At 40.5% G+C, this 13753-nt stretch overlaps 1 protein-coding gene across 1 annotated transcript; it reads right to left on the bottom strand.

Annotated features, from left to right (window-relative positions):
• Window positions 1-1140: 1140 nt before the first annotated feature.
• Window positions 1141-13748, bottom strand: KIAA0907 (KIAA0907 ortholog; the record flags this gene model as incomplete). Its single annotated transcript, XM_009584108.1, has 13 exons — window positions 1141-1351; window positions 2326-2417; window positions 4389-4501; window positions 5498-5653; window positions 6166-6419; window positions 6634-6691; window positions 7571-7631; window positions 8216-8427; window positions 8847-9010; window positions 9895-9947; window positions 10789-10868; window positions 11225-11353; window positions 13653-13748. Coding segments are annotated over 13 exons (1668 nt in total), but the record flags the coding sequence as incomplete, so codon positions are not given.
• Window positions 13749-13753: the final 5 nt, after the last annotated feature.

Here is a 13753-nt window from a genome sequence, read left to right as displayed (position 1 = left end):
TATAATGAAAGTATGGTTCTAATTATTTACAACACATAGCAAAGACAATGTTTGTACAAGTGAGCCAGCAAGGTGTGCAGCAGCCACACACACGTCCCCGTTTTAAAAACTATTTCTCCCATTTGGAAAGCTGACCAGCACCTTGTCTCTCTCCGTACAAAAGAGTTCTTTCTGAAACAGCCCTCCCCGCCAAGAAAGCCTGTGTCGCAGTTCATCTCCATGAACAATCCAACAACTTATTCCCAGGTTCCACTTCTGCACTTCAGGGCAATAGCAAGGCCAGTGCTGGGGTCCTGGCGCTGCGTGGACCCGGCTGCCTTTTCTTTGTTTTAACCACCGTGAAACAGAAGGGGTAGAATCAAGTAAGTGAATGAGTTAAGAGATGGGGCGAATCTCACGAGAAGGAGTTCCGTCCGAACTGCTGAATGGGAATGAAATGCGCAGGGGTGACTGGAGAACATTAACTACCAGTGCTGCAACGCCAAGTCCACATGGCGATCAGCGGCAAGATGAACCCATCCAAAAACTGAGCATCCCCCCGCCCCGACATTTGGCTAGAACGAGAAGTTGTGGGGTTAGTAAAACCACATTTTAAAGAAAAAACAGTGCTGAGTTACAGGAGATGCTTAAAATAAAAACAAATCACGAGTTTTAGGCAATGCGATCCTCCAGTTTTTCAGAACTACTGTATATTCCTTTCCTTTGTTGAAAGTCCAAACATTGAAGCCGGGGTCACCATTAGATCAACAGGTCTGCAGGCACAGGCTGACAGCAGGAACGCTCAATAAAATACGAACACCAGGTGTAGAATGAAGTCAGCATGACTGACTCTTTCCATTTTTAAGTTATCCTGGAAAAATGGGAAACGCGGACCGACAGGCTTCCCTAGTTTCTCTTTACAGTACTTCCCCCATCGTATAAGGGACTAGCCCTGTCAGGGTATTATTTCAAATATTTTTTTTTTAATTGACAAATTCACTGCAGAAAGAAGGATTTTAAAAGTAATGGAGCCCTTTCAAGGGGGAATACTGAACCCTTAGCTTCTGCAAATGTAAAAACAATGCATATTTGCAAAGTTCATTCTTTAATATACATGCATTATTGCTAGAGGGAAAAAAAAAAAGAGATGAATGAAAACTCTTCTGCAGCTTTTATGGTGCCATCCAAAATGGCATCTGTTGCTTAGCTCGCTGTTGTGAGGAAGGGTACTGGTATCCCAAACTCCATCCCTGTGAAAAAGTACTTGCGTTTTTATGGCCACCATGTTCCTCCTCTTCATCTGATGAATCTCCAGCATACGCCACTAATCCAAAGCCCTTTTCTGCAGTTTTCATCTTCTTAGCTTGATGATCTAGGAGGGGAAAACAAAACAATCCCCCCCGGCCCCCAAGAAGGAAAAATAAAAATAAAGAGATAAAATGCCCCAAAACAAGTTAATAAAAAAAGATGTTAATTGTAAATTGTTAGTTGGACACCATTTTGAGGTCACAAGGCCAATGGTCATCCAAGGTCGAAGGCCACACGAAACAGCACCAGCAACAGCACATGTGATCCATCAGAACCATGTAAGAGAACAGAGAAAGAAGAAACAAACACACAGAAAAGGTAAAGTTAGCAAATGGGTCTAAGCGATGGCAATTTCACCGTTAAAGAGATAAATATGTAAAGAAAAGTAGAAATTTTGTTCAAAAGAAAGCTAACAGAAGAGCAATCTCTGGGACCAATACTGCAGAAAAACTAAGGTTAAACAGACTAACATGATGTACCTGCAGACCTGAAAGGCACTGAACTACCAGGAGAATTAAAACGATTACATGTTTTACCAAGTTGCAAATACTTGATGTATGAAAGCCCTACAAAACGATGAAATCTGACAGCACTTCTGTTGTTTGCAGACAAGGTAGACGTAAGTCATGTCTGTAAATACACACCTGAACCATAACTCCCACTGATACTCCTTAGTGCCTCTAGAGATAGCTGTTCACAATGTAAAGCCACATATCTGTGTTACAAAACAATCTCATGAGATTCTGTGCCTCAGCTGGCTGATGGGTCAAAAATACTCGTCTTTGGTCCTTCACTTAATTACACTCTCCTCATTCATACAGATATTTATTAAAGTTTTAAGAGAAGTGTCACGTATGTATAATCACAGCGAACATAAGTGATTTTAGAGCAGTGCAATACGACCTGCTTTTCACTTAAACAATGTGGTGTAAAGAACAGCCAAAAAAAATCACCGATTTAAATGAGTGCTAAGACCAGCACAAACTCATTTGGGAAAAGAAACTTGACTTAGAAGCGTATTTTATTCATTGCACTCACCATGGTTGCCTGGTAAAGACCCCGCACCATTTCTTTCTTCAGATTCCGATTTCATCCCAGTGACAGGAAAAGCTGGCGGAGGCATCAACTGCCTATTTAAACCAACGCAAGCCCTTATTGTTTCTTTTTTTTTTTCCTTTTTTTTTTTTTTTTAAACAAGCAAAGAGTCAAAGGTAATAGCAAACAAATTCATAACTCAGTCCTTGACCTGAGGAGTTTAACTTTTAATTGCCTGACTAATCTAGTGGCCTTCTATGATGGAGTGATTGCATCAGTGGACAAGGGAAGAGCAGCTGATGTCACCTACCTGGACTTCTGTAAGGCCTTCAATACGGTCTCCCCCCAACATTCTTACCTCTAAATCAGAGAGAAATAGATTTGATGGATGGACTATTAGATGGCTAAGGAATTGGCTGGATGGCTGCGTCCAAAGAGTTGGAGTCAATGGCTCAATGTTCAAGTGGAAACCAGTAACAAGTGGTGTCCCTCAAGGGTCCATACTGGGACCAATGCTATTTAATGTCTTCATCAATGACATAGACAGTGGCATCGAGTGCCCCCTCCACAAGTTTGCAGATGACACCAAGCTGAGTGGTGCGGTTGATACACCAGAAGGAAGGGATACCACCCAGAGAGACCTTGACAAGCTTGAGTGGGCCCATGCAAATCTCATGAAGTTCAACAAGGCCAAGTGCAAGGTCCTGCACTTGGGTCAGAGCAATCCCCAGTATCAACACTGTCTGGAGGATGAACGGATTGAGAGCAGCCCTGCAGAAAAGGACTTGGGGATACTAGTGGATGAAAAATTGGACACAAGGTGCTAACATGTGCTTGCAGCCCAGAAAGCCAATCATGTCCTGGGCTGCATCAAAAGCAGCGTGGCCAGCAGGTTGAGGGAAGTGATCCTCCCCCTCTACTCTGCTCTCTTGAGACCCCACCTGGAGCACTGCATCCAGCTCTGGGATCCCCAGCAGAAGACACGGACCTGTTGGAGCAGGTCCGGAGGAGGCCACAAAAATGATCCGAGGGCTGGAACACCTCTCCTACGAAGAAAGGCTCAGAGAGTTGGAGTTGCCCAGTCTGGAGAAGAGCAGGCTTCGGGGAGACCTTATTGGCCTTTCAGTACCTAAAGGAGGCTTATAAGGAAGATGGAGAGAGACTTTTTACCAAGGCCTAAAGTGACAGGACAAGGCGTAATGGTTTTAAACAAGAAGAGGGCAGACGTAGATTAGATATAAGGAAGAAATTCTGTTATGAATGGTGATGAGACACTGGCACAGCTTGCCCAGAGAAGTGGTAGATGCCCTCTCCCTGGAAGTGTTCAAGGTCAGGCTGGACAAGGCTTTGAGCAACCTGATCTAGTAGATGTCCCTCCCCATGGCAGAGGGGGCGGACTAGATGATCTTTAAAGGTCCCTTCCAACCCAAACCATGCTATGATGCTATGAAATAAAGTGCAAGCCTGACAGTTTTGTGGCTCAATACACTGGAGTGCATATGGAAGAGCAGTGATGCCTGATGACTTCAAATAGCTAGGCTGAGTTTAGGACTACATACAAGATGTAGAACATAGAAAACTTTACCAAAACCCTTGATGACATATTTCATAATGATGAGAAAACAAAAGGGACTATCAAGTAAATCTTTCGCTGAAATTTCAGGCTGCAAAATTTCAAGTTTACAACTTTTCCAGATATGTTTTAGAATTGGAATAATTTAAAGTGTAAGTGCTAACCTATTTCACAAGAATATCCTGTCATCTCAAGAAGTTGGCAAAATACCACACCCAGACAAAGTAAGAGCATACAGACTTAGGGAGGAGTGGAAATTAAGCTATTTTCTTTATGTAGCATCAAAAGGTAACCCTTGCATCCCTTCTCCTTAAAAACAAACACACACACACCCAAAAAACAACAAAAAACCACCCAACACAAAAAACCACCCACAACAAAACAAACAACCCCCTCCAGATCCTAAGTCACACAAGAGAACATGAAACACAGATTTGAAATAAGCTTTCCATCAGAATCAGAAAAGACTGAACATAATTCTTTCATCACTCACCTGTCCCTCTCTCTCTCCTTTCCTGAGGAACTTGCTGGCTTCGATCCGGCTCCATCGATTTCACTCTGACTGGAGAAGCCTGTACCTAAATTAGTCATATGAATGGGTCCATGCTATGAGCAGAAAAACACACGGCATTAGCAAATCTACAACTACAACATAAGCTATAGCTCCTTAATGATAATGATAGGAAACCCAACTTTTCAGAGCATATTGCCAACTAGTAGAAGAAACCACTAATTGCCATTGTTAAACAAAACGCTTTCTCCTAAAAATACTGTGGGTAATGTAGTAAGAAAGACGCCTGAGCACCAATATGGAAGACACCTCACCACCTACTCCACCTTTCCAGTAGTTCAGGACAGTAAAGATAGCCGCTTAGTTCACGGATTGACTTATTACCTCTTCAATAAGGTAATTCTGAATACTGTATAGACCTCATGCCACAGTAAACTCTGCTCAGGATACTAATATTAGGTCTAACATATAGGCAGTTCCTTTTTTTCTCTAGGCAAAGCTTTTATTAAGGGTTTCTGCCTGTGAGCAGGGGTGTGTCATCACAGAAGCATTTGCAGAAACTCCCTTTTCTCACATACAAGTCTGAAGAACTCCTCAAAAACTATTTTTATTAAAATCAACTGTCTAACATTTGCTATCTAAAAAAAAAAAAAATCATCAATCTCTTAAAACTAGGCTTCTTGAAATCCTCTCAAGTGTAACCTGCAAGAAAGGTAAACGGGAAAATCTGGAAGTTATTACCACATTTCCCTCCCACCCCTCAAACAAGCCCACTCAAAAGACCCACAAAATCCCAAACAATCTCCCTTTAAACTAACCAGTAACACGCTCTTGTCATCTCTTTGACCTGAACGCACTGCTATTCTTCACAAAAGATTGAGGGTATGGAAAGCAAGCTGCCAATGAATCAAGTCAGCCACAGTTTAAGAACAGTGCATCCACTCAAAGAAACCAAAGCGTGTTTTGTAACAATTGCTACCATCTGCCAAAGGTCTTGCATGACTGTTGTCAAATAAACTGTGCTAATAACAATCCCTCTCCAGCCAAGTTCCATTTTGGCGAATGAAGTAAAATTGCCGATTTTATTCCACCTGATATCCCAGCAGTCCTGACTCTCTCTCATCCGGTAGTTCCTCAGTGAAGCGTCTCTTTTGACCTTGGGGATGGGGTTGGACTTGTGGCTGTGTACCAGTCGGCACGGTTGTTTTTACTGGGGCAGCAGGAAGAAAAGGACCACTCAGTGGACTCTGGCATGCAGAAGTTGAAAACAAAACACAAGAAAATTTCATAATATGCATATAAAGTATTAATTCAATGTACAGTTTCATACACAGGAGCAGAACACACAACTAGTTTCTCTTTGCAGAACCCAAGAGAAACTAAAAGGAAATTCACAACTTAAAGATAAGGCAAGTATTTCATTTATAGAATGCTCCCACCTCAAAATAATCACTATCTGTAACTCAAACTCATTGTACCTACATAGCTGTATCACAGCCTGTGACAACACTTTCCATAAACAAGTGACCATCCCTGCAAATATCCTTTATGTTAACAGGTGGCTATGATATGACAAACGCAGTATGAAGCAACCATACCAACAATTTAGTTGCTTAGACAGAAGCATCAGCAAAGCAATAATCAAAAAAATGCCCTAAAGAAGAATTATCCATCTGGAACTACTTTTAAGTATTTTATTGTTAGCAAACAGCTTAGTAAGTTGACAACTATAGGGCAAATAATTAATCTGTGGCAGTACCTGGCCAGTGCTGGCTGGAGGCTGTACTTGAGAGATTGGATACTGTGTCGGCACAGGCGGAACTCCTGTAGGTAGTGTTGTTAAGACTCCAGGTGCCAATGGCACTGCAGGCGGTACTATGCCTGGTACACCATATGGTGGCTGAACTGGTTGTTGAGGAGGGGGAACAACAGGATAACCAGACTGATATCCATTGGAAGGGTAATACGATGGCTGGGAAGGTACGCTATTTATAGCGGCAGGCTGTGTGAAGCCTGGTGAGAGAAAGGGGAAAAGAGGGTCATCTTCAATTCAGTTAGAGTCACAAAAATAGTAAATTTAATTACCAAATGTAAAAGAAGCTGGACTCCTTTTCAACTGAAGGACTTAATACAAAGACCTCCACAAGTAAATAAATTCCACAAAACTAACTGTAAGAAGAGCTCTGCAGAATACAGCTTCAAAGACTTCATTATTACTAATGTTTACCTGCTAAGGGTACCGCAGTGGTTATCTGATTCACAAATCGGGAGTATTCAGCATGAACCTACAAAGGATTTTAAAAGATTAGACAATAAACATCTATTTACTATATTAATCTTTTGCAGGCAAAAGGCATCTTACCGTGCATCCCCATAGAACTGTAAGGGGACTTTGATTACAGAACATACTATGCACAAAGACAGCTATAATCCAAACATAAAAACTGAAAACATAAACCTCACAGACCAAAAACACCACCAAAACCCCGCTGAACATCCCACTAATCCTGCTGGTCTCTGTGCCAGATTTGTGTAAAATACAGGATAATCTTTCACAGGAAATAGAGAGTGGCAAACTAGTTACTCCGGTAGAGACAAAAATACTCAAAGTCAAAGAATCTAAAAGCTTCCGTACATTTTTCAAAAGAGACTTTGTAGCCCATACTCAATTATCGATACTAACAGAAAGATTGTCTCACAGGATTTTACTCTATTTGCATTCATGTAAGAAAAGCTAAGAAATTCATTTTCTATGTGTGCATGTGAGAGATTTTCTAAAATTTTTTTGGTACAACAATCACTTTAGGAAAGATACAGCAGACAGCGTGGCTCTGGGTAACTTTTAAAGCTAAAGCAAGGAAAGCTACAGCAATCAGAAAAAAGCAGGATTCCTTTATGTATGCATACAGTCAGACAATTTCCACCCCCCATTCTGCTCAGGAAGCATTTGCATTTTTTTCCCCAAAATTCCACTACTACAGCTCCATCCTGAGAAATGTTTGTTCACTGTACAAAATCAGACAGCAGTACTTAGAAGGAAAAACCTATTAGCAAGTCAGAACACATAGACAGTTTTGCTGAGAGGTTAAAAAAAAAAAATCATTAGCCAGGCACACGCTAAAGCTACGACAGGCTCTGAAATCTCCTATTTTTGAGCTACTCACGGTTTGCAATAGATTCTCACACAGCTTTTTAGCAGCTGCCAAACCTTCTGGCTTTGGGTGACTGAAAACACATACAAAAAAAATACCTCATAAGCACAAATGTTTCTGCCAAATTTGGGAGCTACTTCTTTCATCAGCAACCTGCTGTCAGCTCTTATCCCTTTAATGAGAGATCAGTCACCTCAACAGGACTCTAGCAGCTCTGCAGCTATTTAGCACAATTGTGAACAAAAGTGATGAGTATTTATTTTCTACTTGAAAATTCAGGTTAGTCTAAATACTGCAAGAAACAAGCACAGAACACTGACTTGATTGGTCAGTGCATTTTGTATTCTTCCTTCCATTTTATTCTTCCTTTAAAGCTCAACGACACAGCCCAAGCCCAAAAAGAACGCAGCTTTACTGTGTTCCCAATAAAAGCATTATCTTATGGTTGAATATCACTTTATACCATATCATCATATGGTTGGTATCTTTATCACTTTAGAGACATCTCTATTAAAATAAAAGTCAGGTTCAATTGAGAACCTGATTTGCATTAAGTCAGTCAGAATGAAGAATTCCCCAAACTGATTAAACATTAAGCTACATTCATGACTGGTCACTGGGATTTTTATTTTATTTTTTTTAAAACCCCGCTCATACCTGATGTAGATGTACATGGGTTCAAAAGCTTCTCTGCCCGATGCCGGTTCTATGCAACCTGAGCCTTTCCCACGAAGAAAGACTTTGGCACCTGTTTCAATTTGAATGTGCTGCAAGTAGGAGCAACCAGGCCCTTCCACCTTCTCCTTCACATTAAAAGTAGGTACGGCATGTTCCAGACCAACAAACAATTTGTCCTGAACATAATGCATCTGTAAATGTAACCGTAAAAGGTTATTATCTCACTCTAAGAATTAGGATGCTCATTTCACTGAAGGCCAGAAATCTTATTTCTATCACAGTCTCAATAGTTGTGTTGGATGGCACAGTCAGTCCTTTGCTTTTCTGTAAGTAGGACTGCTCTCTCCATCCCTTTTCTTTTTAGGAGGCTACTGTCATCTGAGTCTCACTCTTCAGACTCAGTCTGATTAGTCCTCCAGTTTTCACAAGACGCAAAGTGCTTCTTGATTTTTTGGGGTGTTTTTTTGGTTTAGTTTTTTTTGTGTTTGGCGTTTTGGTTTGTTTTGGTTTTTTTTTTCCTAAATAAATAGCACATTACATGTATACTTTGTAATAGGCAGATCTTGTAATCAGTGATACTCAGTGAAAGTCACATAAATGAATTACTCACCCCTGACTGGAATGGAGGTTTTTGGCCAACTGCTGGAGACAACTGAGTAATAGGGGCTGGCTGGTGATAGACAGTAACTGTAGCTCCGTTGAACGTTGGACTAGAACCTGTGGCTGCTTTCACTACTCCATTAGTAATTATCTCTTTAATTCGGTTAACAGCTCCTAGTTGACAGAATATGAAATTCATTTATATTTCAGCCCTTGTCAACTAACCAGATTAACCAAATTGTGAAGTGCCTAGATTACTTTCCCATATTCTGTGACAGCAGATCTACAGGCAGAAAGATTGCATCTGACGGTGGGGCCCAATATTAGCATTCTGGGACTGGATCACAAAGGATGGCCACAAGCATCAGGGTTCTTTCTATACTCCCACCCTGATAAAGCTTAGGCTAATATATGCAGGTGGGAGGTTTTAGCCCACACATTTTAACAAATGCTAGAAACATTTACATTAACCCTGTATAGAATTTACATTTACATGAATGAGCAAACTAACACGTGAAAAATTGTTTACTGGCTGTGGAAATCAAGGTAGATACAAGTGGGCAGCTTCAAGTTTCAAGAAACATCTGAGGGCAAGCCCGTGAACTGATACACAGAACAAATGAACACCTAAACAGTTCATAGTTTTCCTTCCTTTCCAGCAGGCAGAGGCAAGAGAGGAGTTCTTTGTTCTTCTAATGGAAATGTAGATATTTCACAAAAAATGTTCATATTTGTACATTAAAGGGAAGGTCTCCCTGTCACACACCTATTGTAACAAGATCTCAGCATATTATCAGTGAATAAACTTATATGTAAGAGCTGTACCTGTCCAAGAACCCTACCCACTCCCCCCACTTTCCTTGTAGTCTACCAAAAGTTTTGGTTTTGTGACTTACAGGATGCACTACACAGCAGCTCAGGTAGTTTTTGAGTTTTGGGTCTGTTATCAACACTGAGATGTTTATAGTACAAATCCACACTGGTCATAACAAAGCCCCTTAGTAAAACCCCTTTATCACAAATAATGAGAGAAAAAGCAGAATGCTTTGTACACTTACTGTCAACCAATTCCCGTGTCTGACCCTGGACATGAAGATACAAAGGACGATCTCTGGAAAGGAAATGTCAAAAATTCCATTAAACCCACAGAGAACATAAAATAATGGATTCAATCTAATTATATTACAGTCAACTAGATGAAGTCTTCCATAAGTTTGAAGTACTCTTCAAATAAGGAAGTAAATACATATTCATTGAATATCACAGTGCTCAGTAAGCAAAGCTTTGCACTGAAAACTAAAAAGATTCAGAAATTATTTACATGACGACTTATTAAAGTTGTATCACTGAAAACTTTAATTTGCTTGTCCACATGAAAGGTTAACTAACTAAAAGCACTGAGTCTATGAAGTATTAGCTCTCTTTGTAATTGGAAAGTTGACCATTCTCGGCAAAATGCACACGAGATCCAGTAGAGTGTTCAGTCAGAAGAAGTTCAGCACAGTCTGATCTGTCACATTTGTGTTTGGTTTGTTGTTGGGGGGGTTTTTTTGGTGTTTTTTGTTTTTTTTAATTTCACCCTATCAATATTAACCAGGTAGGAAAGCAGCTAGGCAGTCAGGCAGTTTATCATAAACCAGTAGAGTGTTCAGTCAGAAGAAGTTCAGCACAGTCTGATCTGTCACATTTGTGTTTGGTTTGTTGTCGGGGGGGTTTTTTTGGTGTTTTTTGTTTTTTTTTTTTTAATTTCACCCTATCAATATTAACCAGGTAGGAAAGCAGCTAGGCAGTCAGGACTATCATAAAGGTAAACATATTCGAAACACTCAATAGTCAATTCGCTCTGGCACCCAAATGTGACACTGCTCATGAAAAACAAACCAAACAAAACCCCCACCACTTCACCACCCAATGAGAAAAAAAAGCAGAAACTCCAAAAAAGAAATACAAACCCGGGTCCCACTTTTGCTTTCTCTTCTGCAGTCATGAATCTCCCTCGAGTAGAGACAGCTGCTCCACTCAGTCGACTTATCTACAAACAATTTGAAAAACCCAGTGACAAGTTTACCAATAATAAACAAACCACACACAAAAAATCCTAAGTGGTTTAAGCTATGTTGTTGTAGAAAAAGACCGGAAGTCATTAATAAAGTGTTAAGAGAATGAATGGTGTCCGCTGAGGGATACTAGCTATGCTACCTTACCTCATCATATGACATTTTATTGAACAAACCAATAAACTACTAAACAAAGTGTCTTAGAAAACACGAGTTTTGTAAAAAGAGGAAATAACCACTGAATATAGTTTATTGCAAGCTCTTTTAACCTTACAAGCAGGTACAAACATCCTGCCAAGCCTAACAAATCAGACGTAGATCCTGAACATACCTCATCCTGAGTCTGTCCTCTCGTCAGCAGGTTTCTGCACGTGAGGGGGACATCATTGATTTCTACCTCTGCCACCACAAGGTCATCTTTGCTTTTACTTGTAGACGGACCTTTTCCCAGAGCCTGCAGCTTCAAAGACAACCGTTGCAAAAGACCAGCAGTTGGAAAGCAGAGACAAATGATGTAACAAACAAATTGACCCTAGTACTCTAGAGGTGAATATCCTTTTCATTCTCCGCTTTCAGCTGTTGAACCCAAAAGCTTTACAAATATTAGCAGAAAGCACATTATATCTACTACTTAATAATCTACCTCTTCACAACCTTGAGCCCAAATAAAAACACTAGTTTTATCTTCAGCACATTTTAATATAGTAAGTAATTACTGTAAATGGAGAAACAGATGTAGAACTAAGCAGTAAAGTTGCTCAAATCAAACCAAGGCATCTTACACTCGAATTGGCATCTCCGACAGAAATCTGTGAGACTAATAAAACATATTAGTAGCCAAACATCATACTTCTCTCAACTCCCCTTACATAGGCATAGAATTTAGAATTTCTGTTCAAGATCTAAACTCATCCACACTATGACTGCACTTCCCTCCCCGCTCCTTTTTTTAAAACAAAGGCATAATATTTTTTGTCAGTATCTAAGGGCTAAGAAAGAAAACGCCATGGATTCACAAACTGATTCAGAAGATACGGCAGAAGAGTTGGAGTTACGACAAAGACCTTATAGCTTTTTCCACATACAGAGAGTTAGACAGCACATCCATCTAAAAATTCTGAAATGCTTTTGGGAACATAAACGTAAAACAAGACTCTATAAAAAGAGAACCTTCCAGTAACATCCAAAAGGTATCTATCCACTCTCATAAATATCACATGAAGCACGGCACTTGCATGAGAGCCAGAAGGCAGCTATAGAGGGACATAAGTCTAATGCATTGTACATGCATTCTATTTCTTCATTCCTTCCACACTTTTAAAAAAAAAAAAGTACATTCACTAACGTGCAGGCTCCTTAATTTCCATTCGCTCACAATCTGAAGTGCTGTCAGAGTTAATTAGTCTGAAAATGTCATCGCTGAACATTTCCTAACAAAAGCAACATATGCAATAAAAAAATAATCCCATTAGCAAATTAATTAATTGGTTAAGTGGTTCCCACAGCAGTAAAATTTGTCACAGGATGCCAGAATGCCACCAGAGCTTATGGAAAAAACATAGATGGAAGAACGAGACATGACAGTATCTTCTAGTTTTTACGTGTCTCAAAGTGCCAGTCAGCAAATAGACTTTACTTCCATCTGGTATGACTAGGGAGGCTACCTGAAACCAAGCCACGTGTTCTTCAACGCTGAAACTTTCACATCCGCAGGTGGATATTAAATATTGAGAAGCAGACATCATCATGCACCAAACAATGTGTAAAGCCACCTAGGATTGCTGATAGCAACGATCAAAGAAACACTCACTACCAAACCTCACATATTAAAAAGGCTGTAATGATCATTTCGGATACAGAACCTACAGAGAACCAATTACGGTGAACAGGTGGCAGGGCACATTTGCTACTCTTTCTTACACTATCTATGAATAAATCCAATGACAAAACGAGTACTCATTTTGATGCTGCCTCCCAAGGCAAACTCTCAGAACATAACTGGCAGTCCCACCAATACTATGCACGTGAAAAAGAAGATACAATATGCTGTGAAAACATACTCTTCTTGTTAACTTTATATTTGAACAAGTTTGGAAGGAAACTTGAAACAGCCTTCTAAACTTGGCTCTAGCATAGGCTAACAACATGCAGAAAAGCAAAACTGTTCCTGTTACTGAAACTGGAATACAGGCTTTAAGTTATACTTGCTTTAGAATAGAAAAGTTCAGTTGGAAGGGACTTACAATGATCATCTAGTCCAACTGCCCGACCACTTCAGGGCTGATCAAGGTTCAGGTCAGGGCTGACCAGAAGCTGACCAAGTTGTTTAGAACTTGGACATACGGCTCCTATCGATAACTTGTTTAAGCATGAAAATAATTTGGTGTCATATTTTAAACTGGCTGTTTTATACAGCAGTTTTTACATCAGCAGTACTACTTAGAGAATACTTCAGAAAAAAGTTCATCGCCTTCCTACAGATCCCTTTGGTTAAGCCTCACAGAAGAGCAGCAGGACTGACCTTACACTTACGTCACTATTTTCTGTTATTCTGAAAAAAATTTTGAAAAGCTTTTCCGGTTGTTTTTTGTTATATCCTACTTTACAAAGCAAACCTCCATCATTTCCCGTCTCATTGAGAGCTATTCCGAAAAATAACTGTCGCAGGTCTCCAGAAAACACCCACCCTCGCCCACCGCCCCGGGGCCTGGCGGTTCCACCGGCACAGCTCGGCTCCCGCCGCCCCTCCGGACACCCACCTTGTCCGCCGTGCTGGGCGCCGGCTTCAGTTTCCCTTTGGCCATTAACATCGCGTTGATTTTCGCGGCCACGGCCGCGGCCGCATCCAGCGCTCCCGAGG

Source organism: Fulmarus glacialis, unplaced genomic scaffold (genome assembly GCF_000690835.1).
Source record: "Fulmarus glacialis isolate BGI_N327 unplaced genomic scaffold, ASM69083v1 scaffold9728, whole genome shotgun sequence".
Lineage (NCBI taxonomy): Eukaryota > Metazoa > Chordata > Aves > Procellariiformes > Procellariidae > Fulmarus > Fulmarus glacialis.
Note: the sequence above shows the minus strand (reverse complement) of the source record. Positions and strands in the feature narration are given on the sequence as shown.